This window comes from Polypterus senegalus, chromosome 3 (assembly GCF_016835505.1).
Source record: "Polypterus senegalus isolate Bchr_013 chromosome 3, ASM1683550v1, whole genome shotgun sequence".
NCBI lineage: Eukaryota > Metazoa > Chordata > Cladistia > Polypteriformes > Polypteridae > Polypterus > Polypterus senegalus.
The window spans coordinates 158,316,658-158,343,510 of NC_053156.1; the positions used below are offsets into that span (position 1 = coordinate 158,316,658).

At 37.8% G+C, this 26,853-nt stretch overlaps 1 protein-coding gene across 1 annotated transcript in view; it reads right to left on the reverse strand.

Annotated features, from left to right (window-relative positions):
* Positions 1-19,077, reverse strand: part of gareml (GRB2 associated, regulator of MAPK1-like) — a 263,131-nt gene extending 244,054 nt beyond the window's left edge. The window contains exon 1 of the mRNA XM_039748129.1: positions 18,760-19,077. Coding sequence (XP_039604063.1) covers positions 18,760-18,871 — 112 coding nt within the window. The 5' untranslated portion in view covers positions 18,872-19,077. The remainder of the gene's footprint in view (positions 1-18,759) is intronic.
* Positions 19,078-26,853: the final 7,776 nt, after the last annotated feature.

Consider the following 26,853-nt stretch of genomic DNA (forward strand, 5'->3'; position numbering starts at 1 on the left):
GCATCACTTTTGCCAAATTTTGTTATGTTACAGCCTTTTTCCAAAATGGATTAAATTCATTTTTTTCCTCAGAATTCTACACACAACACCCCATAATGACAACGTGAAAAAAGTTTACTTGAGGTTTTTGCAAATTTATTAAAAATAAAAAATGTACTCACAGCCTTTGCTCAATACTTTGTCGATGCACCTTTGGCAGCAATTACAGCCTCAAGTCTTTTTGAATATGATGCCACAAGCTTGGCACACCTATCCTTGGCCAGTTTCGCCCATTTCTCTTTGCAGCACCTCTCAAGCTCCATCAGGTTGGATGGGAAGCATCAGTGCACAGTCATTTTAAGATCTCTCCAGAGATGTTCAATCGGATTCAAGTCTGGGCTCTGGCTGGGCCACTCAAGGACATTCACAGAGTTGTCCTGAAGCCACTCCTTTGATATCTTTGCTGTGTACTTAGGGTCGTTATCCTGCTGAAAGATGAACCGCCGCCCCAGTCTGAGGTCAAGAGTGCTCTGGAGCAGGTTTTCATGCAGAATGTCTCTGTACATTGCTGCAGTCATCTTTCCCTTTATCTTGACTAGTCTCCCAGTTCCTGCCGCTGAAAAACATCCCCACAGCATGATGCTGCCACCACCATTCTTCACTGTAGGGATGGTATTGGCCTGGTGATGAGCAGTGCCTGGTTTCCTCCAAACGTGTCGCCTGGCATTCACACCAAAGAGTTCAATCTTTGTCTCATCAGACCAAAGAATTGTGTTTCTCATGGTCTGAGAGTCCTTCAGGTGCCTTTTGGCAAACTCCAGGCGGGCTGCCATGTGCCTTTTACTAAGGAGTGGTTTCCGTCTGGCCACTCTACCATACAGGCCTGATTGGTGGATTGCTGCAGAGATGGTTGTCCTTCTGGAAGGTTCTCCTCTCTCCACAAAGAACCTCTGGAGCTCTGACAGAGTGATCATCGGGTTCTTGGTCACCTCCCTGACTAAGGCCCTTCTCCCCCGATCGCTCAGTTTAGATGGCCAGCTGTTCTAGGAAGAGTCCTGGTGGTTTCGAACTTCTTCCACTTACGGATGATGGAGGCCACTGTGCTCATTGGGACCTTCAAAGCAGCAGAAATTTTTCTGTAACCTTCCCCAGATTTGTGCCTCGAGACAATCCTGTCTCGGAGGTCTACAGACAATCTCTTTCACTTCATGCTTGGTTTGTGCTCTGACATGAACTGTCAACTGTAGGACCTTATATAGACAGGTGTGTGCCTTTCCAAATCATGTCCAATCAACTGAATTTACCACAGGTGGACTCCAATTAAGCTGCAGAAACATCTCAAGGATGACCAGGGGAAACAGGATGCACCTGAGCTCAATTTTGAGCTTCATGGCAAAGGCTGTGAATACTTATGTACATGTGCTTTCTCCGTTTTTTTATTTTTAATAAATTTGCAAAAACCTCAAGTAAACATTTTTTGCGTTGTCATTATGGGGTGTTGTGTGTAGAATTCTGAGGAAAAAAATGAATTTAATCCATTTTGGAATAAGGCTGTAACATAACAAAATGTGGAAAAAGTGATGTGTTGTGAATACTTTCTGGATGCACTGTAGATTGATAGATTTTTTTTCAGGTGTTTGCCTAACAACCATATTTTGACATCAATAGATTATTATTGTGCTGATATGCCCCACAACACTATTATCTGGCAATGTAGTCATCCCTCATTGTCGAAATATTCGACTATGGCCGCCTATGGGAGGTTAATCCTAGCACCATCTAAAAAAAACCTCGAACCAGCTCTGAACAGGGTTCCGTCCATTGTAAGAACATTCCTGATCCCATCCAGACTTGCTGACACCAATTTAATTTAGAGTCATCAACTGAAATAACAGACATGTGTTTAGGATGTGTGAGGAAAATGGACTATCTAGGAAATAAAATCCATACAGACTCAAACTGCACACAAAATGTGAGCATGATAAAATACAACCCCAGGCATTTGACACAGTTGAGGCAGCAGAGCTAATGATTATACCGCCAAGCTGGTCCAAAGTAAGCTGACATGGCTAAATACCTCCACCCTCCCATCCATCCATCCATACATCCATCCATTTCCATATCAGCTCATCTTGAGCAAGGTTGTGTGGAAGCTAGAGCCAATAATTTAAATGGTTTATCAGTGTGAACAACTGCTTTACAATGACTTTCCACTGATCCATCCATTATTAGGTCTACTTTGTCCAGATTATGAGAGCTGAAGCCTAACTCAAATCAACATCTAGACATATAATTTTAATCTATCCTTTAAGCTAAAACTTTTTTTAGATTTGATAAGAGAGCAGAGAAAAATCCAAACAGAAAATGAAAATGGTACACAAAATTTGACCAAGCTAATCTCTTAAAGATGTGGTGCCACATTGCTAACCACTGCAGCACCATGCCACTGTACAATGCAGAGCGCTTTATAGAATGATTTTGTCAGCATTGAACAATAAAGATATTTGCTTGGAGGCCTTCAACAATCAAATCCTTACAATAAGCTTAACATATAAAACATCTATAAAATATATTTTCCTTTATACACCATTCAAGATGAAGTTGGCTCACTGATTCCTGGATAGATTCCATCCCAAACCCAAAAGGAAATACCTCAGGGTAAGAACGCATGATGCATTGACGTTTTTGGCTATCCATTATGAAAAAGATAATTTAGGTTGGATTTACAGCACACCATCTTACTGACAATTTAGAAAAAATCTTTACTTACTAAGTTAACAGAATTGAAGGTTTACATGTAATGGGCTATCTGTCTAGAAAGTTCTTTTAAGATACTACAGTGACAATCTTAGGATTATCTGAATGCATTAATTGCCTTTTTAACTTACATTTTGATGGGTGCTGTTTCATTTTACTTCAAGGTATTCCAATATAATTGTCCATCCACTGAAGGAAAAGCGTGCAGACATACAGAGAGCCCACAAACTTTATACAGACCAGGCCACAAATGGAACCTAGATCCTTGAACATGTAAGGCAGCAACTTTAATCTTTGCGCTATTGACTTAGCAAATCTATTAAAACTATAACAATTATCCCTGGTGCCCAGCACAACCATAAAGCAGAATTGCTTCAGTTTTACGTTTTCACTCTTCTAACAAATTTGTGTTCTGTTTCTCAGTAATATATATATATGTCTATTGTGAAGTTAGTCTGGGTAGAGGCACCCATATGTACCACCAGAGGATGCCACCATCACAGAAGGAGGTCATTCAAGACCAAATAGGTCATATACTGTGTTCCATTTGAACTGGAAAGTCACAATTTCTAAATTCCTAGTCAAACTTTTCAACTGGAATGTCCTTACAAGTACGATTTCTCAGGTCTGATCTATCAAGTCTGACTTTGTCCAACTGCAGATTATGATGTCAATCCAAAATGGAGAGATACACCACAAACGTTAGCAAATGGTGTAGTAAATTATACTGCTTATTAGCACTTCTACCTATTTTTGTGTCATTAAATCAGTCGTACATACAGTACTGTCTACCTTCTGTGAACATGTTGCTCTGGATGCAGAAAATACTGCATAACTTGTTGGTATCAACTGGTATTTATTCAATTACATTTACTTATTTGGCTGACTCCTTTATCCAAGATGACTTACAACATTTATGATACAATTCGTTACATTTCTTTTGGTTTTCCTACTGAAGCACAGGCAGGTCAAGTGACTTTCTCAGGGTCACGCGTTGTCAGTAGTGGGATTTAAACCCACAACCTCAGGATTTGAAGTGCAAAGCCTAAACCACTACCCCACACTGATTTATTTAGAACTGGTGTTCAGAAATAGCTAGCACAACACAGGTTTTCTGGAGGCGTCCATATTGGTTTTCTGTCTTCGTTTGACTTAAATGGAACAGAAATAACATAAGCCCTATTGCAGGGGTTGAGGTTCCCTAGCCCAATAGGGGGTGATGGGCATACTGAGGAGGAAATCAATCTGGCTCTCTCCAGTGCACCACTTTAACAAGGGTAATGTGCAGGAGTCTCTGGTGCCACTAGAGGGAGTTCTACCCATACAACACTAGAGGCTAATGATGTCAGCCAGGACCCCACAAGTGCCTATGGGCAGGTACCCAGAAGCTGGCTGGGAGCACAATATAAAAGGGGCTTGCTTCCTTTGCTCAAGGAGCTTATAGTTGGGAGGCAGCTGGTCAGAGGGAGGAAGGAAACCCAAAGTAGTGGAAGATGAGCAGATGAAACAGGGAACTGATAGGCAGGTGTTAATACTGTTTAGTATGGCCCTGATGCCCTGATTTTGTTGTACTTTGCTGTTCTCATGTATTGTTTATCTGGGTTTTGTTATTGAAACCTTTACTTTGCTTTTGTCATTCTGGACTTCTATATTGGTGCTTGGAGCTGTAAGATGTCCCCTACATGACACATTGTATTTTAGAATTAAAATAAAAAAATAACTAACTTCATGTTACAAATAGCAAAATCTCATTATTGCTACTAGAAGAATTCAGTGTTTTTTATTTTTTGATTAGATTTTAGATCAGATAATTTCAAGAATATTATATACTTTCTGTAGCCTTTTGGAAATGTGCACTTGTGTTGATCAGCAGAGAAGCCCCAAAGGGCAAGTGACAAAAAAAAGCTGATGTGCACAATTAAACAAGCTCTTCCACCTCTTAAAATGGATTTGCAATGATGGCAGGTGTATGTTTAGGAATGAGTGCTACCATCCAATGCAACTTTGCAAAACACAATGCCAGGGCCATAATATCGTTACAAACTAATGAAAGTATATTGAAGATTGACAAGCCTAAGAAAAGACGCTAAGGGTTATTAACAAGAAGGTGGACTTTCTTCCAAAATTATTAGTAAGAGTATTTGTCAAGCTCCCAGAATCAATGACAATCAATACTATGACTAATGATGGCACTTCAGTCATCTCGGTCGGGGGGGATGCTACTTCAACAATGATTTCTCCTGGGACAAAACTGATAATAAACAACATTTAAATGCACAAAAGCTGTTGTTAGTTCATCTTAGGAAGAAATGCATCATCATCTGCAATTGCATCCTTACCAACAGCCATTTTGGCAGCTCTTTCTGGCACCCTTTGAATGTAACCATCCACTTTGCATACCTGCTTTACCCATTACAGGGATACATATGTCAGCATGACAAGGCATGAAGCAAGAACCAACTATGGGAGAGTTGAATTAGAGGAGACCAAGAGTGAGGAGTAAAAGTAATAGATATACAGTATGTCACACACACACACACATACACACAGAGACAGGATAAGAAGTGTTGTGTCCAATGAAGACTGATGTGAGCAAACCTCACTTGTCTTTAAAAGTAAAATGCACATCAAAACTATTCATGTGACTTTAAATTTTTACCTGTGACCCTGAATTTGACACACTACAAATCAAACTGCCAAAATACACACAGCCAAGATGATATACTGTTATTGTATTCTAATGAATTAAAAAAAAATATTACAATGTACTTAATATGATACACTACTCTATTTTAATAGTGTATTAGATATTCCTGTAAATTCTTTTAAAGGAAAACCCTGCTGTCTTCAACTGAAAAGTAGAGTATTATGGGAAAGCATCTTTCACGTTTTTCTTGTACAATGAGTTTTCTGGAAGTAAATATTAATAATACATAGCAAAAAAGTAGATGCACTTTGCAAGATTTGCACACATGAATGGACAATACATTATACAACATGAGTTACATGACAATTTTTTTTATTTCATGGATTTTTCACATCATTTGCTGCTGTCCAGCATTGGTCACTATTAGGTCCTGTTCAATTAGAATCTTTGTTATGTACTTTTTTCACTAAAACATGAGATTAAAAAAATTTTTCTGCCATCAATACAAAACATATGAAAAAAAAAATATCACATTTGGGAAGCGTATTACTTTACGTGGAGCACTAATAAAGGAATATGTGACTGCATGCTTTTTTTAGCATTTCAATAAAAATAACATTTTCTTATATTGAAACAATGCTGAAAAACGTCAGCTTTCACAAAATTAATTTTAATATTATGTAGGTGTTCACAATTCTACAACCACATTAAGACAAATGTTAAACTTCTAAATTCTTTCTTTCTTTCTTAAATAAGAAGTAACTTAAATATGCATGGTGTCACTACACAATAAAATATCATTAAAATGAATAAGTTATTATAAAATCATAAAATATTAACTTAAAGTAAACAAGATGAGGACCATGCACTTTACATTAAGTATTAACATAATTAAAAATGTAAACACTAATTATATGAAAACAAATAATACATTAAAGTAGACATTGTTACTGTATACATACCTTACAAGGAGGCTAACAAACTGCATATTTGTATGGGAATTTCCCCTTGGGATTAATAAAGTATCTATCTATCTATTTATTCTTTGTGTACTAAAAGACCGGGACCTGAACGTATGCTGTCTTTAATACTGTCTTTATTGTTCATAATCATATGTTGTGTTTTTAATAATTAAATAATTAGGCAAGCGCCAGAGAATGTTGCAAAATCCTTGAAAATAAAATTAAAATGACATACTGACTTACCATTATTCATTCAAACAGCATTAACATCCCAGTGCACACTGAATGGATTTCCCTCTGAATGCAGCCTTCGTGATCTCACAACTAGCCCAAGATGTAAATATTTATATCTAAAATTGCTGCATCCATCAAAGTTATGATTCAGAACTTTCTAGTGGCTAAATGTCTATTTGTGATCATATAAACTGTAGGGAAATGTCCTGCTGACATTCAAAAAATGTAACCAGTAAGACTTAAACATTAATATTAAGAAACAAAATATATTGCTGTCAAGTCTGCTACCCTAACCTTCCTGGCTCATCCTTGGTAAGCAATACCACCCCAGGGTTAAAGAGGGTACTTTTGCTAACGGTATCATCTCTTTCTGTTCCTACAGCCTGGGGATGATGTCCAAGGAGGACAACTGATTCTGCTCCTTCAAGTCAGAGGACTATGTATTCCAGGCACTTCCGGAAGGTAGCACCTCATTATGGTTTAACACTTGGAAGCACTGAAATTCTGAGAACCCAAGAAGGGAGTGCAACACATTATTTTGCTTTATATGTACAACTAGCGGACCTCGTGCGTATCTACATGCGACTTATAGAGCTTCTTTATATACAACATTTTTGGTTTGTCCTCCTGGAGCCAAAATATATAAATTTTCTCTATGACTAATTCGTGAACATGCTACATAAAAAATAGAAACAGGACAAATGATAACACCGCCAGGAACAACAGTAAATGAGATAAAGTAAAAGTCTACCAAACACTAAATGAGATAAAGTAAAAGTCTACCAAACACTAAATGAGATAAAGTAAAAAAAAAGGGCAACCCCGCAGGGAACAACAGTAAAAGAGATAAAGTAAAAGTCTACTAAACACTAAAGTACAAAAACGAAGTAGAAAGTAACAGTAAACCGCAACACCGCCGGGAACACCGGCACACCGCATCTACTAAACACTAAGAAATACTAAAGGAAAAAATACTATTCAGTAAGTAAAGAGTAAATCAGTAAAGTAGAGAGGACTAAACACTAAGGAAAAAGAACTGCAAGACCGCAACAGCTGCGGAGCTCAGCTCGGAGCGAAATGAAGTGAATGAAATGACGTGAATGGAAGGGGAGATGATCACGTGACTCCCCCACCCGCCTTAACTCTCAATCCCTCCACAAACACACAAACACAGTCTCTCGGATCCCAACTCTCCTTTTAATGTATAGATGTTGTTAAAATCTATTTTGTTAATTAAGGGGGGTAACCCAGTTGGTGCCCAAGCATTTATTTTGGATCCAGTGTCATACTTTGCAAGACCACAATGCTAATATTTTACTTTGAACGGACCATAAAGAAAAGTTGTACTTTTTATCATCTGCAAGTCATTTCTCTCACTTTCTGCCAGCAAGAAATGACAACTTACTGCCCAAGCGTTATTGATCTTCACCTTCATTTCAGCCCATGTGGCTTTGTTGTGCATGTTGGCAGCAGAATGTCAGGCAATAAAGGCTATTTTAATATACAGTAACACTTTTTCTGTGTCCTTACTATATTTGTCCTTGCAGGACCATGCTGTTTCTACTAAGTTCATGCATGCTTCACCTCTGGAACATTTGTTGCTTTCTACTGATACACAGTTTAGCAAGAAGGTAGCGTTTGAAAAAAAAAAAAAAAAAACTATCACTGAATGTACCTGATCAAACCAATTTACAAAACTGCATCCATCTACACTTCCATTTTCTGAACGTTCATGTGACACTGAGCCAAAGGCAGGAAGCAATCCTGATGAGATGACAGCCATAATAGTGGACACTGTCCACTGTAAACACTCACACAAGCCATTTTAAAGTCTAATCAAATGATCACAATGGTTTTACAAGCATGGTACTGACAACTGTCAATTTAAGGCAACTTGCGGATTGTTAATATAGACAAGGCTACTCATTTCTAACCATGAAAAAGCAGAATTGAACACAAATGTGTCTTTTACTTTCGAAAACCACTACAGTAGCAGGAGTTAAACTCCACCATCATTTATATTTTAAGCTTAGTTTCAGCACTCACAAAACAGCTTAAAACTAGAAAGAAATGTTATAAACTCTTTTTGTTGATTGTATCAGGACCATTTAAATAAGTGAAAATTATTGTTACAAGGAAACAAAAAGATCTCTTTAAACACATGTTTGGTAACACAACGTACAACATTAAACCAGATGTTAATAGACAGTCCATCGTACTGCTGCATTATCAAGATGAAAATCTTCCTCTCACATAACCTCTACCTCATTCAGAGCACTGCTATATACTGTACATCAAAAAATCTTTCTTTGACAAGTCAGACTGAATTGTCCCCACTGTGCTGTAGTCTCTAAATAATGTCTGGAGTAAAACCAGAAGGGATAAAAATGTGTGATTAAAAAGCAAGTCATCCTCTACCACACTACTTCTACTAAATCTTATTTTGCTCAACTGGAAGAATCCTAATCCACCATCTATGTCTATGCACACACAACTACGTTTTTGTTTAAAAACACATACTGTTTAATAGTCTTCGTTTTCACCTTTCATCCACACTACCCAAGCAATTTAAAAACAGACTTTTGAAAACGCTCTCCAGGGTCATATACTTCTGAAAATGTTGGTTCAGCGCTTTTGAAAACACACACTCACTTTACTGCGAAGGTCAGACAACAATCAAATTGCATTTGAAACGTGTAACACTTTATGCAACCACGACTGATTTGTGGTTGAGTAGAACTATGGACGCATGCCTAAGCATAACAGTTCATTAGATTAATGAGGAATACATGCTGAAAAGCAGATGCTTGTCATGCTGCCTCTTTAAATGAGAGCATCTTTCATTACAATACTTTCCTCAAGAACGGGGACACCACTGCTCAAGGACTGAGTCTGGTTGCAACATGTAACAATATGTTGCTATTGAAATACTTCTCAAGTGTGCTATATATTAATATTGTAGCATTTAATGCCTTTATATACCAATACAACAGAGCTATCTGGTTGTTATATTAACTTCTTAATCTTATGTTACTGTAATTTAAGATTTTATTATGTACTTTGCCTTTTACATACATTTTATTTCTTAATACCATAGGACCCCAATTTCACATTCCCACTTTGCAACATTTTACATTTTTGAAAGGTGAGTAGTGGTGACAGTGGGTTTTTCAGACGGAACATTAATTTTGGAAGAAAAAGTGTTAAACTTTAATATTTTATATACCTATAAATATTTTTACATCAGTAATTTACTGTATTTCTTTCTATTATAAAAAAAGGTTGGAAGGAGATGAGACGTGATTTTCTCAGAGAGACACTTTCACGTCCCGCGAGACGAGTCTTTGTGCCAAGAGATTTAACCATGCCCGGAACTAGAAATAAAACAAAAAGTAGATGACAAAGTAGAGCATCATAAAGACTTCAAAAATGCTGGCGCGGTACACATGCAGAGCAGGTTAGAGATAGTGGTAGTATGTAAATTCGAAAGTTTCAAAAAAATATAGTAAAGAGCAAAAGGAAATCATTACTCTGTGAAATAACAGAACAGTGAAAGGAGATTGAATATATTGTTCTGATTTAAACTTTAAGTCTGAGACTTGTAGATCATCTAATTCGTGTTGCCATCAGGGAAAAAAAAATAATGTTTCTTCCCAATGAAGATGTTTGGTGAAAGTGAAATCCCATGAGAGAAATCATTTCTCATTTGTGTGAATGCTACTGTCAGACACATTTCTTGTAGAGAGAAAGAAACAATATTCATTCACGGGCAGTTATACGTTGCATTGTCATGATGTAATTCCAAACACGGAATCAAAATTCAATGCGATATTGATGAAAAGGTAAAAGCGAAAAGAGATTGAATATACGGACATAGGTAATATGACAGAAGTGCGCCATGGGAGATGCAGATCACGCGGCACGGCAGCAGCAGCAAGCCAGCAGCAGATCGAGCAAAGAGGAGTTAAAAAAAAACTATTTGTTTCCCATTGTATCAAAATTTTAGAGGGGATTTTGAAGGAGCAACCGCAGCTCCTTGAGGTGCGTTCAACCCACCCTCTTCACAATACGAGCGTCAGAGATGCAAAATGGCTGGCGCATAGCACAGGCTGGGGGAGGTAAAGCCCCCTAGTACTGCATTAAAAAAATAAGTGTGCTGTATCTTTACTGTAACAAATAAAAAAGAAACATTATTAAACACAAAGTTTAAATTTTCAACTAATCCATTATTTTAACATTAACATTGATATTTTAACTGGTTCTCTGAATAATGATGGTTGTACTGTTCTGTTTGTAAAGTGAATACAGGATATGGGGTCGGCAGGAGAAGGGGCATTCTTCATTGTAATGAAAATTCAGATTAATATTGACAGTTATAATATCAAAACATTAATTGTCATTTATTAATTTTGCACCTGTATTAAAACATTCAGTTCACTGCATGCACAACGGAAATGTGCAGGCTGTAAACGTCAATACTGTATGTAATAAGCTGAAATAAAACCATAACACATTTTTGCAAGATGTGCTACAGGATGAAATAATGTTTGTACCTAAAAACTCCGTCATTTGAACTAATAACCTGTTTTGAATGAAAAGAATACAGTTTCTGGTAAAGTTGTGTTTTGCAACAACCATCGACAAAAACTAAGACTTGCTCTACAGCAAAAACATTTTACTCATGGCCATTTTTATCTAACATACTCCAGAGTAAGGTGATCCAGTGAACTAATAACATTATCCCCTGGTATAAAAAACAGAAATAGCATATATAAAAAAGTACTAAATTAGTTACATAACACTTCTGACAGATCTGATTAACTGATGGCACTGTCACCAGATTGCCTTAGGAAATTTCCCAGGCAAAGCCAGGTAACTCAAACACCTATTCCGAAATAAAAGAATAATAAAAAAATACAAAATGACAAACTATCTGAAAATGACATATGTAGTTACAATTCCTAATTTAGAACCTTCCTTGCAGATTGCCCTTTCACTGCTGAAACACATGTACACCCATCCTGCTCACTCCAAGGTCTATAGAAGAGGATCACTTACTGAATTCTTGTTTTTCATGTCACTGGAGAGTGGCAACATGTTGCATGTTGCACGGTGAATAAGTAAAAATTTTCCTGTACTCTGTACACATGACAGTACTACTGTTACTACTACAGTTGTGAAATCATGGCAAAACGTGATTCTTATTGGAGAAACTAACAGCTGTAAATTGATCAGCTATACATGAAAACAACAAAGTATTGCATCTTGTTATCTGCAGTCCATTTGGCTGGCATGATTCTAGTGCAAGCACTTTCATGCTGTCCCTAGTGATTATGCTTATGTCTTCAACTTAATTCATAAAAAAAAAGATTCATTGTGAAATACTGGATTCTCATCGTTGTAAATGGGTATAAAATGTCAGGATACAGAATAAGATAATATTCTCAAACCTGCTTAATCCAACTAAGAGTCACAGGGCTTTAGCTCATCCTGACGGCAACAGGTGAAAGGCCAGAATCCAGTTTTGGACAGGGCATCAGTCTGTCTGTCTAACACACACACATCCAAATGGGCCAGTTTAAAGTGCCAGTTAAACCAACACACACATTTTTGTGAATATGCAGTTAGAACATACTACTGAATTGAAAGTAAAAATAACAATGCATTTACGATCAAATGTAGGAGTAGGTAGATTAATTAGATCATAGCAGAATATATACTATCAGCAATAATAATACCATTATAACATAGAATACCCACAGACAAAATTCTAAACAAGCTTGAAGTAGAACATTTATTCCGTATTATAACTGATCTGACACTTACACAGACGGTCACCTGTGAGAAATCACTCAGAATCTTGCCCCTCACATACAGAGGCTGGCTGCAAACACAGAGACATCAGGCTATTCAGAGGGCCCGAGTATGCGGCCAGGATCTCGTTGTCTTTTGTATTGACATTTGGGGGCTCATCCTGGATCACTCAGCAGGAGGGACAATTAGAAGGGGTGGACATCAAGACTGAGAAATGGGGGGGGGAGCCTGCAACTGTGTAATATGAAAACCTAAATTACACATGAGAGCTAATTTGGGAATGCTCTGGGAAGGGGACAGTCAGGTTGAGAGAGAGACCATTGCTGTGCAAGATTATACCCTAAATTTCCTTTCAGTCCAGCTGGATAAATAATCACATTTGAATGGTATTGCCCTGGGCTCACAGCCAGTCCGTCCAAGTACCTGGAACAGCAAGGTTCTATTTATTGTATTTAATGGAACCTTTGCCTCAAAAGACAATGGGCATCATTTGTTCTGCTTTCTGAAATGTTTTTGGTGATTATGATAGACAGCTTCATGCTGAACATGTAGTTTCAGATTGCCTATATCACATAGGAATCTGGGGAAACATAAAATTCACCTTTATTGAACTTAGTGTGTTTACCCGCTTAATGATGCTGACAAATAAACTAAAATTGTTTTGCTGCTGATTGTCTTTTGTTGACAGCATCTGATGCTTCTCAGTTCAGTGTCCAACTACAGTCAGCCAAAATTGATGGATTCCACTTGCCCTGATACTGCTTTTCCACTACTGTAATGTCCTAGTGAAACCTTTCACCATGTTTGGTAAAACCAAGATTAATAGGGAAGAACTGTGAATGCAGAAAATTAATCTTTAGTGACATATTGCACTTTATGGTTTTGTATGCTGGAAGTTTACAGACAACCAGATGGATGTAGCTGGTGCTCTGTAGTTGTCAAGAAAATTCTCAACAACGTTCCTTTAATGCCTCTGTGCAATTTTTTCCGGCCCCTCTAGCAGATCTTCAAACCATTTGTCATTGATGACGTGTTTGTTTTGTGGAGCAGCAAAAAAGTCGTATGTAACTTTTGACAGAAGTTATTTGTGGAAGCAACTGTCACTAATATAGAAAACTTTTGCCTTCATTGTTCACCGCATTCATGACATTTTTCAGCAGTCCAAGTTTTGTATGAAGAGGAAGGACAATATCTTTGTTGGCTCAACACTTGGTTTATGTGCCACACTTGGAAACAAAATTTTTACAGTGCAGCCAGTTCTATATAAAGTAATGAGAGTTTTCAGCATGGCTTTTCCTATCGCAGATGAAACAACAGCACTTAGTATGTCCGAACTGCATTCCTATTTCTTGTAACAGTTGTTGTATTGTAGATGCATACCAAAAATATCTGAGGAAATTAGAAAAACAGGCAATTACAATAAAAGAGCATGTGAGAAAATGATTTTTGTGGTCAGCAGGCCAAAATCCATAAAATACACCCAAATGTCCTCCAGAATCAAAATGTTTATTGTCCAGTGTAATAAGAGATGCCTGACCACATTTCTAATGGGAAGCACATACTGTAAATAATATAACTGGAGTTTGTTCCTGAAAACTATTGGTTCTTGAAGTGATGTATGTAGGAAAATGCAACGTCAATAAGAGATGCTGAACTTCTAAAAAGTGAACTATGACTTGTAAATTAAAATTGATACTTAAATAATAAGTCTGTCCCATCCATCCATTTTCTAACCCACTGAATCCGAACACAGGGTCATGGGAGTCTGCTGGAGCCAATCCCAGCCAACACACGGCACAAGGCAGAAACCAATCCTGGGCAGGATGCCAACCCACCGCAGAACACACACAAAGGCCAATTTAGAATTGCCAATCCACCTAACCTGCATGTCTTTGGATTGTGGGAGGAAACCCATGCAGACACGGGGAGAACATGCAAACTCCACGCAGGGAGGACCTGGGAAGTGAACCCAGGTCTCCTAAATGAGAGGCAGCAGTGCTACCACTGTGCCACCCTGTTCTGACTGTTGTATGAATTAAATGAAATTACTTCATAAGACACAGTTGTTCTGTATCTGTGTTGGTCTTACACCAATATCCTCAGAGGTGGGCAGGTTACGTTAAATGGATCCCATAAACCGGCCATGTGTGAATGAGTAGGGGTTTGTTTTGTGATGAGTGGTCTCTGCAATGAGGGCTCTTTGGTGTCTTCCTCCTGGTGCTCCTAGGACAGGCTTCGCCCCCCATCACAGTGAAACGGAGTAAGCAGGTCTGAGAATATTATATTAGGTTATCTAATGTTACAGCCATTGGAAACTGGCCAGTCTGGCTGATTACCAACTGCTGTCTTGTTGATTTGTTTTATTACAGCCACCTATTTAAATCTGTTAGAAACTCAAAGTGATGTTTTCTAAATGACCATAACATACAACTATCCATGTTCAGAATATATGTGAAATGCATTTCCAAGAAAGCAACCCAAAAAAATAGTTGAAATTCACACAGACACATACTGTTTTTAACACAATTAGTCTAACAGTCAGGCTAAACATTTTTAAAATGTAAAATCTGAAAGTCTAAGACCGTAGCTGATCACCTTTAAGTGCTACAGTGCACAAGATAACATTGCCTGTCTTCTTAAAAGTGCTCATACTGTCAAAATTCATATGGTCCACCCCAAAATAAACAAAACACATAAAAACAACACAATAATTAATAATAATAATAATAATAATAAATAATAAATCACCTTTTCTTAGAAGACTTTATACAAACATTTGACACTTCCCAGCTTTCTGTGTAATAAAACAACCTCACCATAGCAAAGCAAATTACATCTTCCTTGTCGTCCATCTATCCATCCTCCAAACCCACTTATCCAAACAGGATCACGGGGAAGTTTTCATTTCAATCTTTTGCAGTGCAAAACTACAAGAAGAATTTTAGCCATAACATCAAACGTACTGATTCCCAAACTGGTTTGACTGGATTACATGAAATATCTCCAGCCAAAGCATCCCTATCCATAGATTTATAAAAAAATAACAAGCCTTCCAGAAGTTCATACCACCTCCCGCCAAGCTGCACAAAGATTACCACTTCAATCATTTCAATTGTTAGTGGCTATGTAAAGTGTGTTGTGATGGCTCTCGCTATAAAAGCTGTTATAGAAATAAAAACTTATGTGTTATATAATGTGTTTGAAAAAAAAAAAGAATTATTTGCAAGGTCTTCTTATGTGATGTTTTAAATGTCTGACCTCCAACGTGTTTACCAAAAATTTATCAGCCTCAAGACCAACAGATAGATTTAACAGCCCAATGGGAAATGTTAGCTGAGACTGTTAGTCAGTAATGCAGAAAATAAAACAAATAAAAGAGGATATAATATATGTTAAAAGCTAGCCTAATGAATTATTCACTGTGCTACTTAAAATATATTACCTGTTTATCTATTTATTTGTTTTGTCTTCATTTAACCCTGCCAACAACAATAGCTTTTAGATAATAATAAGAACTACCACTCACATGAGATTCTTAGACTTGCTTTATCCTACTCTGCGATCATCAGGTGCAAAGATGGGCCCAGATCCTGGATACACCACCAGCCCATTGCAGACCCTTCTCGCGCTCATAATTTACAGTTGACAACTAACACATCTACAAAATAAAATGTGAGCAAAGGCTGGCAACATACATTCGATGTAGCACTTTTCAGTTGCAACCTTAATTTACCTAATCGTCAGAGCGCTCCCGTGAAGAAGAGTCATGTAATGTGACATTCCCGATGACTAAACTGACAACCAATTAATGATCAACCAAAATGAATGAATATAATGCAGCAAATAAGAATAAGGAAAATGGATTATGGACCTCAAAAAAAAAGAGAGGAGATCATCTGAATGATGTCTCATGAATGGAAAAAACAACAACAACATTTATTTATATAGTGCATTTTCATACAAATAATGTAGCTCAAAGTGCTTTACATGATGAAAAGAAAAAAAAGACAAAGTAAGAATTTCAAATAAGACAACATTAATTAACAAAGAATAAGAGTAAGGTCCGATGGTCAGGGAGGACAGAAAAAACAAAACAAAAAAAAAACTCCAGACGGTTGGAGAGAAAAAATAAAATCTGCAGGGGTTCCAGACCATGAGACCACCCAGTCCCCTCTGAGCATTCTACCTCAAATAAATGAAACAGTCCTCTTTGTATTTAGGGTTCTCATGGAAGGACTTGATGATGATGGTCATGTAGACTTCTGGCTTTTAATCCATCAATGAAAAAAAGAAAAAAAGGGCTGAGATTTTGGCTGAACTCACCATAGATGTTAACACTTCATACAACACCAACTCCATCTGGCAGCACATTTTTGGCTGTCATGTAATGGAGTGAACATGACTGTGCTGAGTGGCCAGTGATTTTTAGTCATTTAAAATGTCCTGGTCCAGAAAGAAGATTGGCCACCTCAGTCAACAAATCTGACATACCCCACGACTTGAGGAGTACATCATTCAAAAACGCGGGATCTGTAAGTCAGCAACTCTAAACACTCCCTACTATTGGCGCCTTAGTGCTTAAAATTACAAAGTACAAAACTCCATTGGTAACACATCATACAAGTGAGCACAGCAATCACTTTCTTTTTGGATGAGCCAAGTCGTTCTCCAGCAAAAATGAAAACAATGTTATCTCAGCTATCTTTAAGCAACTTGAGTTTTCTTTTATTTTGCAGATCTCTCCATATACATATGTGAATCGCACTACTGCCTTGTGAATCCTGTGATCTGTGCAGCCAGCCTTTGTCTATGTGAATTTAGCATGTGCATTAGTGTGCCCTGGGATGGACTGGCACCCGATCAGGTCGGTTTCTTGCCTTGTGCCCAATGCTTTGATCCCGAATGAGACTATGCAGGTTTGAAAATATTATGTGATGTACACCTATGAATGTGTATAAATAAGCTTTCCATTGTTACTGCAGCATGCTTTTGGAACGCGTTTGCTCTAAAAGTATAAATTCTTTGGTTTATTGAATGACTCACTGATTTGTTTGCCTGTCTGTCATTACTGATTGATTAAAATGGCACCTTTCACGGCCACCACCATCCATCCGGTCTTGCCACACAGATTTAAACACCTTTAATCAATCGGGGGTGTCAGAGTGACCCCTTGGGGGGTTGTAAGTCCACAAGGCCACACTGACTGCCAAAGATTTGAGAATTCTGCTGTTTTTTATTTAGTTATTTGTGTAAAAACATGAGTTTTGAAATTTAACAAAAATGTGTAACCTGGTGTATGTGTATGAGGAGCCCACCGCACGAAGCGTCAGGTGGTAACTTTATATTCAGTTAATCGCATAATGAAGCATGTGTTAAGAAGCACATTCTCCGAGATACTTCAGTAGAGTCGGATAAGCTAATAAATCCTTGACATTGGGCATTTTCTCAAGAAGTTTAAAAAAAGAACGATCGCGTTTTTTTTCTAGCAAGGCTTCCCGGATCACACGCACTTGTCACTGAGCGCCGCTCCTGCCTCCCAGCTCTCCGCAGTGGAGCATCCCTCAGCCGCGAGGGTCTCAAACTCCAGTTCAGCATTATCGCCTTCACCCGAAAGAAAGCACGGAAAACAATCCACACAATTACCCGGCCCCTTATTGGGGTGGCTTCTTTCTTATGAGCAATGGGGGTCTTTCCTCTCGGTGCGTAATCACAAAGGATCCCGCAACTAAGTGAAGGATTGGAGGGGGTCGCGTACTGATGTTAAAGCTGCCCGCTCCTTTGAGGTGTTTACAGGACTGCTCACTGCCTTGCTGTGCTTTAACCAATAATTTCAGCGGAGTTTGCATCCTTCTGTTCTTCTTAAAAAAATAATAGTTCGAAATAGACCAAAAAAAAGCAACTGGAAAGTTCTGATTAGTATGCAGGACACTCGGTGGCTGATTACAAAATCTGCATATGAATAGTTGCGGATCATTTACTGAATACAAACACGGGCTCCCCGTCACATCCAGCTGCCAAATGTAAAATAATCTATTTGCAAAATCTGTTCTGGTCAAAACTGAAAGGGATAGCAGATGCTCAGAAAAAAGTGGGGCATCCTGGGTTTAGTTTGCAGAAAACTTGCACGAGCGCAAAAATTTTTGAAAGGAGTACGCGAGTGCAACGCTATGATTTATTTCTAACTTGAGATCCCAATAAATAAAACAATCATCTTCCCGTGCTCTTTTTTTGTGATTTACTGCTATTCGGCCTAATTCAAGATGCTGTGATAGAAGATGAAGACGAACGGGCAGGGGGTGGCTAAGTGGATATAAAGATGCGCCCCCCAGCAAGTCCAGTAAACTTTGCCCGGCCGCTTTTACTTACCTTGGCTGAGACGCACCAGGGTTGGCAGTCGGAATTTGCTAATTATTAAATCCAAAGGCAAGGACACCGAGCTCCATTTGATCTCGGAAAGGTTACCCGAAAACTTATCCATCGTTCCAACATCATAACCGGCAGGAGGTCCGAGAGTTTACAAATTCACACCAAGTCGGAGATATCAGCGGAGCCGCTCCGTGTCGCTTTTGCGTAATTCCTCCTGGCATCGCCATGTTGAACAGAGTGAATGGGATTTTTGGGTGAAGAGAGAGAGAGAGAGAGAGAGAGATTTTTCCCATGGGATTCGTGCAGACCCGCCTCTTAGGCAATACTCAATGAATTCACAAGAGCACCACCTTCAACGGCAGCGTGCTAAGGCTTCCTCAAGCCCTGCCTGCCTGCCTGCCTAGCTGCAGTTCCCAGAATGAAGCGTGCGTGAACCGCTACTTAATCTGCAGGCGCCTCGTACTTCTCATTCTTCGTAGCAAGTGCGGCTTCTTCAGTAAGACAGCAAACGGTGAATGACACGAGAATTCCTTCTGTATAAACCGGGCGAGTACATCCTGCGCTTTATTGTGGAAAATCACGCCGAGAGAAGCGAAGTTTGCTGCGACTGTCTGCTGTAGGCGACGCTCGGTCTGCCGGCTGGTTTATAAAAAGCCTTAAAACAATCGACTGGCCTTTTTTCTCCCCTAAAGACATTAATTACTTTCGCATTAGCCGGCTTGCTTCACTGAAAAAGAAAAAAAAATAAAGCTTTTGATCTTAGATTTTAAAGCATTTATTCCCAGCATGTATTCGTACGACTCAGATGTATCGATATTGAGTGCAGTTTGATGTACGGACGGGCTGAGTTAAATGTGTGTACAAGCCGGAGTTCAAAACAACAAGTTCATGGGGAATAAAAATAAATTATTTTTTTAATATGCAAAGGATCACAAATCATTCAGTCTGTCTGGTTCTGTTCTGAAGAAAATAGATATTGTTAATCACCGATTATCAAATTGACATTTTATGGAGGACGGTGTATAACATTCACCAGAAACAGTTGAGAAGATGTTGCTTGTGTTTGTGGAGGTTCAAGTGACCATGAATTGCTGGGATACTCCTTCAAAAACAGATTATTTTTTTCTGTATTACTCATTCCATGTAGTTTGTTGAGGTGGCTGATGAAACAAAAATTAATTTCATGTTTTCACGAAGTGCGGATATAACAACATTTCTGATATAATGGTAGCCAACGGCGAGCAATGCTTGACAATAGCAAACAATATTAATTACAAAAAAAACACCTCTTGTTTCTCTTGTCTAATAAGTCATCCATTCTTACAATTTGCAAATACATGTATTTTTGTTAAAATATCGGGCCCCCCAAGTAATCAGTTTTGACCTGATTGGCAGGTTAAGCTGTAGTTAGATAGAAAGTGTCAGGCAAGGCAGGTTGACACACAAAATTACAGAGGACAGGCCTAGGAGGAACGCTGAGAGTTGCCTTCAAACACGGGGAGAATTCATAAGAATAGAAAATGATGTTACATACTGGGTAATGGTTGCTGGTAGTCAAAAACCAGACAAGATCACTTGAAACTGACAAAGTCTGAGACAGTGGTTTAGCCAGGAATAGATTTTAGGATGGGCCTATATAAAAATGAATGTACTAGTTTTTAGTAGGATATATTGAGGGCACTTTTTCAAAAAATACATCTATTCATTCTGTGATAAATTCACATAACGGAATTATTATAACCATGTAAAAGTTGAACAAAAATTATCAAGAGAATCAAACACTGTTGTGCCATGGTGGACACACACACAAAATCAGTCCCTACCTGTCCTGTATTCAATCCATTTATATTGTTCATACCATTTTGCAGAGAAACATCAAGCCTTTCCCATTATCATAGTTGTTGGAAATGACTGCAAATTAGGTTGAGGGGCTGGTTCATCGATGACTGACAAATCTTTTGGTTGTTCTGTCACGGCACACTTGTCTTTTGGGGCTGATAAAGCTAGAGTCTCATCAGAAGAAGACGCTATTGAAATGTTTGCTCCAGGCATTTTCTCAGCCCCACACGGTTGCATATTGTGTGTCTCATTTGTACCCGTGTGTTCCTTTTCACCAAAACAAGGATTTTTGAAAAACTTTGATATTTCTGTTTGTTTTGCCATGTCAGAAATAATCCCTCAAAATAAGAACTACCTCTGCGTCAAAAATACTCAATTAAGCAACTTAAGGTTCTGTTAACTGTGTAATGACTACTACACAATCAGGTTACACATACACCATAACACTGCCCCATTTATTTAATTATTGAAAATTCAGTAAACCAACGGGATTTGACATACCACTTTGAAAGCGAAGGAAACATAAAATAACAAATACTCAACCAATCACAAAATTTTTTATACCATGAACTGATTAACTGGGCATATGGCCAATCAGGGTGGGCCTGGGCCCATTGCCAGACCTCCCCTTCCCTACGCCACTGGTCTGAGGTGCAGGTTGGGGAGCATGTACTGATAGTGTATCAGGCTTTATAGGAAAACACTCAAGACAGGATGCGCTGGCCAAGACAGGCAGAGGCACATGAGGATACTGAAAAAAGATGTAGGACAAGTGCTGTGGGTACACATAAGGGGAGAGATAGCAAATATTTTTACGTTTGTTCTATTTGTCTTTGGCAGATAACATAGTTAGTTAAAGAAATACCTGTGAAAAATGAAAGTAGTGCACAAAGAGGAAGCCCCTTCACACAGGATTGCACCTTTGAACGAAAACTGGACCAATTAATGATGCGGAGATATAGGTCTTGAATTAAAAAATGTAACACCATGTGAAGGGGGTTCCTGTTTGTGCACTGCATTCATTTTTCAGATATATTTATGCAATAATATGTTAGCATAAAACACGTGTTGTGCAAATTTTGAACATACGACTGGATGACTTAATATATCAGAAGATTTTGTTCATGGATTATTTTGAAATCATTTGCTGTTGTCCAGCATTGGTCACTATTAGGGTCCATTCTATTAGAAACTTTGTTATGTTTCTCCATGGAGACATGAAATTTAAATTTTTTCTCAGCCACCACTACAAACTACAGTAATGTATAAAAAAGCTATTGGTTTTGAGTGGAGTGGTGCTTTAAGTTATATTGCTTCTGTTAGCAGTTTTTCTTTGCTGTGCCAGAAGATCATTCTTCAAGTAATATGTAATAATTTGTAGCATAACCTAACTTAAGCTACTACAATATTTTTTTCTCACCAAACTGAAGCAAAATATTGGTCATGAATGTATAGTTATGCCAAACTCAGAAAACAATGTAGTTAGTGATTTATTAGAGGATCTTATTTTTTTAGTACTGGAAAATACCAGTATTAGTAGTAAGTCGAATTGAGGGGTTAGAGAACCAATCAGTTGTCACAACTGGGCATGATTCGGCCTTTCTTCACTTTCAAAAGGGCAGTTAGTAAGATGCTGACCTTTGTACACATCACATTTCCATGGGTTATGTTTGGCAGCCATGCCAAAAAGACAAAAAAGGCTAACACTGTAATATATCCCTCCTAAATATTTTTATATATTTAATAGTTTTAATTTTTGTTTACAGAAGACTGTAACCTAAGGGGAAAACATGTGCCCCTGTTAGTACATAATGAAGTGGCTTTTATAAAGAGTATAGTCACAAGGAACTTTACAAAGGACATAGTATTACAATCGAAAGTGGTAAAAGAAAGCAAGCTGCTACAGAATTCATCCATTCAATCCAAAATGTGTGCTTTCCATTGCAGGGTTGTTGGGAGTCCTGAACGTATCCCAGCCAGGGACAAAACTTAGGTTCATGGGCCTGAGAAGACTTCAGATCTCTCTCCTCCACCCGCTGCTAACCAGCTAGAACCATCCTACAGACACATAGAATAAAAGTGTGTTATTCAACCAAATGCCAGTGTTGATTTATATTTAAAGGACATCAAACACAGTCTAATAACTTCATTATATGAGTTGGGTTGATAGCACATACTGTACTATAAAATTTGAACAACAGTAATTTGCTTTGCAATTAGTGTGCTTTACATGAAGAGCTGGCAACTGGGGAAAACACAATGGCCTCTACATGATTGCATTAAAAAATAAGTTCAAATACAAGAAAACTCTACTATAACACAGACTGAAAAATACTGTAATAGAATTATTGGCTGCCTTAACTCTCCACAAACAAAAATTATCAAACAGAAGACTGTCATTAATAAAGACGAATGACTGGTGCAGCACTGGATTTTGTTGATGCATACAAGCTGTACATAAGATCTCACCCAAAAGTGATATTTTTAATGTATTTTTTAATAAAATTATATTTTAATATGTTATCTCTGTGGTTTTTTAGTGGTGGTAGAAAAAACAAATTAATCTCATGTTTTCATGCAGAACAGAGAAAATGTTTCTGATAGAATACTATGGTTACCAATACTGGACAACTTAAAAACAAATCGAAACTGCCCATGAAAATAATTTCACATTACTCCCGTCTCATAATCCACATGTCAAGTCATCCAGTTGTATGTTCACAACATCCCAAACACATGCATTTTTATTAAAATACTGTCAAATAAAGCACTTCCAGACAATGCTCTCCGAAACGAAAATTGAACACATTTAAAGGTAAAGAAGTATTTAAATTGCAACCCTGCCTTCCTGTTGTTATATTTATATTCATCATGGTGAGCCACAACTGGATTATTCAGGGCAGGGACTTCCAACGCTGGCCCTGTGGAGGCTGCAAGTTTTCATTCTAACCTTTTTCTTAATTAGGGACCAGTTTTTGCTAATAATGAACTCTTTCACTTTCATTTTAATTGGAATTGGTATTTAAGATACATGCTTTAATTACTTATTTTTTCCTTAATTAGCAGCCTAACAGTACTGATATCCAAAATGAACAAACACATGACCGATAACCTGTGTCCATCACAAGATATTCAAAAATAAAGAAAGGTGAAGTTCTTAGTAATGCTGATCAGCTCTGGTTCACAAAACATTTTGACAGTGTTCTTAGAAAAAACAGCTTTGGACATGGATGCTATGACAGAATAAGAGAACCTACCAGCCATGGAATTAAATAACGGGTTTAATTAACAACAACAGTCGGCCTTTGATTAAGAAAGTGGTTGGAGTTTGAGGCCCCGGCTTATAGACATGGGCAAATTTGTTAATATCCTTACAGTTCATTGAAAAAGTGCTGTATGCCTCCTGAAATGTGATTAAATGAAAAGCAATTGTTCTATATATACCTGCATGAATTTGATACTTCATCAAGTAAAGCAAAGCATGTATGAAAAGACAAAGTATTGCTTATTCTATAAAGATATTCTAAAATGGACAGTACATATTAGAAAATATCATAGAGTGGTTTTTCAATCTTTAATTAGCATTATACATGTCTCTGATCATGCAATCAGCAAATCAGAACATTTAAATGGAGAAAAGTAGTCACTAAGCTGTTTGATATCATCATGTCCCAGACTGATCATGGACATGAGAAAGTAAAGGATAGAGATTTCTCAGGAGATCAGAAAGAAAATTATAGACATACATGTTAAAGGCAAAGGCTATAAGACCATCTCCAAGCAGTGTGGTGTTCCTGTGACACCAGTTGCTAATATTATTAAGATGTTTAAGATCTATGGGACTATAGTTACCCTCCCTGCACATGGACGCAAGAGGAAAATCAACCTCAGATTGGGAAGTAGGATAGTGAGAATGGTAGAGAAACAGCAAAGGACAGCTTCCAAGGACATGCAAACTGAACTTCAAGGTTATGGACTATCAGTGTCTGATCGCACCATTCTTTGCTTTTTGAATGACGGTGGGCTCAATGTAAAAAGACCCACCAGGAGAAAAGAAAAACTTTAAAAAAGCCACACGGGAATTTGTTAAAATGCATTTTACAAAACCACAATGGTTCTTTTGGGAAGATGAGACAAAACTGGAGCTTTTTGTCAAGTCACATCAGCTCTATGTCCACAGATGAAAAATTGAAGCTTTCAAAGAAAAGAACATCATACCTACTGTGAAATATGGAGGAGGCTCGGTTATATTTTGGGCCTGCTTTGCTGTGTCTGGCATGAAGTGCCTTGAGTCTGTGCGGGGAGCAATGAAATCTCAAGACTATCAAGACGTTCTGGAGCAAAACATATTGCCCAGTGTCAGACAGCTCTGTCTCAGTCACAGTTCATGGATCCTCCAACAGGATAATGACCCAAAACACACAGCTAAAAGCACTCAAGACTGGCTACAAACAAAATATTGGCCTTCTGTGAGCCCTGGTTTGAATCCTATAAAATATTTATAGAAAGAACTGAACCATGCAGTCTGGAGAAGGCACCCTTCAAACATGACACAGTTAAAGCAGTTTTCTCAGGAACAGTGGGCCACACTACCTGTTGGCAGGTACAAAAATCTCATTGAGAGCTATAGGAATTGCTTGTTTGTAATGATTGCCTCTAAATGTAGTGCAACAAAATATAAGGTTAAGGGTCCCATTTTTTTTTTTGTCCATTCCATTTTCATTTATTCTTTCAAATATCCTGTTGAATCAAATCTGTAAAGCAAACAATTATTTTTTGTCAAATATGAAATAAACAATAATGGTTGCCAGTTATTGCTGTCAGTTTGAAGTTATTTCAGAAACAATTGTAAATTCTTCTTTTTTCGTGGAGGTGTACCAACACATTTTTCAATGTCTGTAGCTGGTCATCTGTTGGCTCACTTCATATCTCATTTCTGTTTTGGTGCCATTTAAGAGAATAATGAAGCACTTTAGAGGATTGAATCTTAAAAAAACAAGTCCATTAAAACTGATGGAAAAAGAAGTTAATTAGCAGCAGAAATTTGTCATTGATTAAGAAAAGGGTTAGACTGAAAACCTGCAACTAGATAAGTGCTCTAGGATAGGAGTTTGAGACGCCTGATTTAGTGAAACTGCACGGGTGAATTGACTTCTGCTTGTTGAAGAATCTCTGACATGTTGCAGTACTTGCTTTTCTTTAACTTTTAATCTTAAATTAGATAGTCCCTCAATAAACTTTGCACTACTGATATTGTGTGAAGCGCAATGTCAGCCAATAAATAAGGTCTTACTATGCTGGTCTTGTGACCAGTGAATGAAAGGATGGGTCTTCAATTCAATTCAATGGTTGCATTGTTTTTGTCTTTTTGTTTTTTGTTCACAAGCACATTTTCCCAAAGTTCATTTAAGATTATTTAACATCATTTTAGTAAAATGTATGTATTTGGAAAGTTGTGAGCATATGATTGGATGACTTCACATAATAATTATGTTATATGAGTGACGTGGGATTTTTTTCATCGATATTTTTGTTAATGTTTGTTCTTGTACATCAATGGCCAACATAGATGCCTATTCTATCTGAAACTTCGTTATCTCCATTTGGCATGAAATTGTGAAATTCAGTTTTTTTCTTAGCTATTTCTACTGTACATGGGGTAAGTAACATATAAAAAAGCCAATTTTTTGGTGGAGCATTCCTTTAAACTTCCAGTTGTACAATGAGTAGTGGGGTAGTGAGGAATTATCTGACCGATTCTATAGAGCTACAAATGATATTATAGCTATCAACATTATCTCTATTTAATATCCTAACTCAACCAGAAAATACTGTCAAGCGTTATCATGAGGTCTAAATACAGAAGAATGCAAAACTAGAGCAGTTTGTTTTTGCCAACTTACCTTCAACTTTTGAGACTCTTTCTTTAATCCTTTCATTCTTTAATTGTCATGTTGCACCCCAGTAGTTTGGGTCAAACAGGCATGTTCAGGGATCCATGTATGATCTCAGCAGAGCCACAAGTAAGGCAGGAACAAACACTAGATGGGACACCATCTCGCATACTAACTTACACTGGGCCAGTTTAGAAATTGATTATTGCAACATACAGTATACCTCTTTGACATCTGGATAGAAACCAAAGTACCTGGAGAAAACACACAGAAACACAACTGAAATGCAAGGTAATCGAAACAGAGCAAAATGGTAGACTGAGCGACTGGGAAGAGTCCGTTAATGCCTTGGCATTATTTC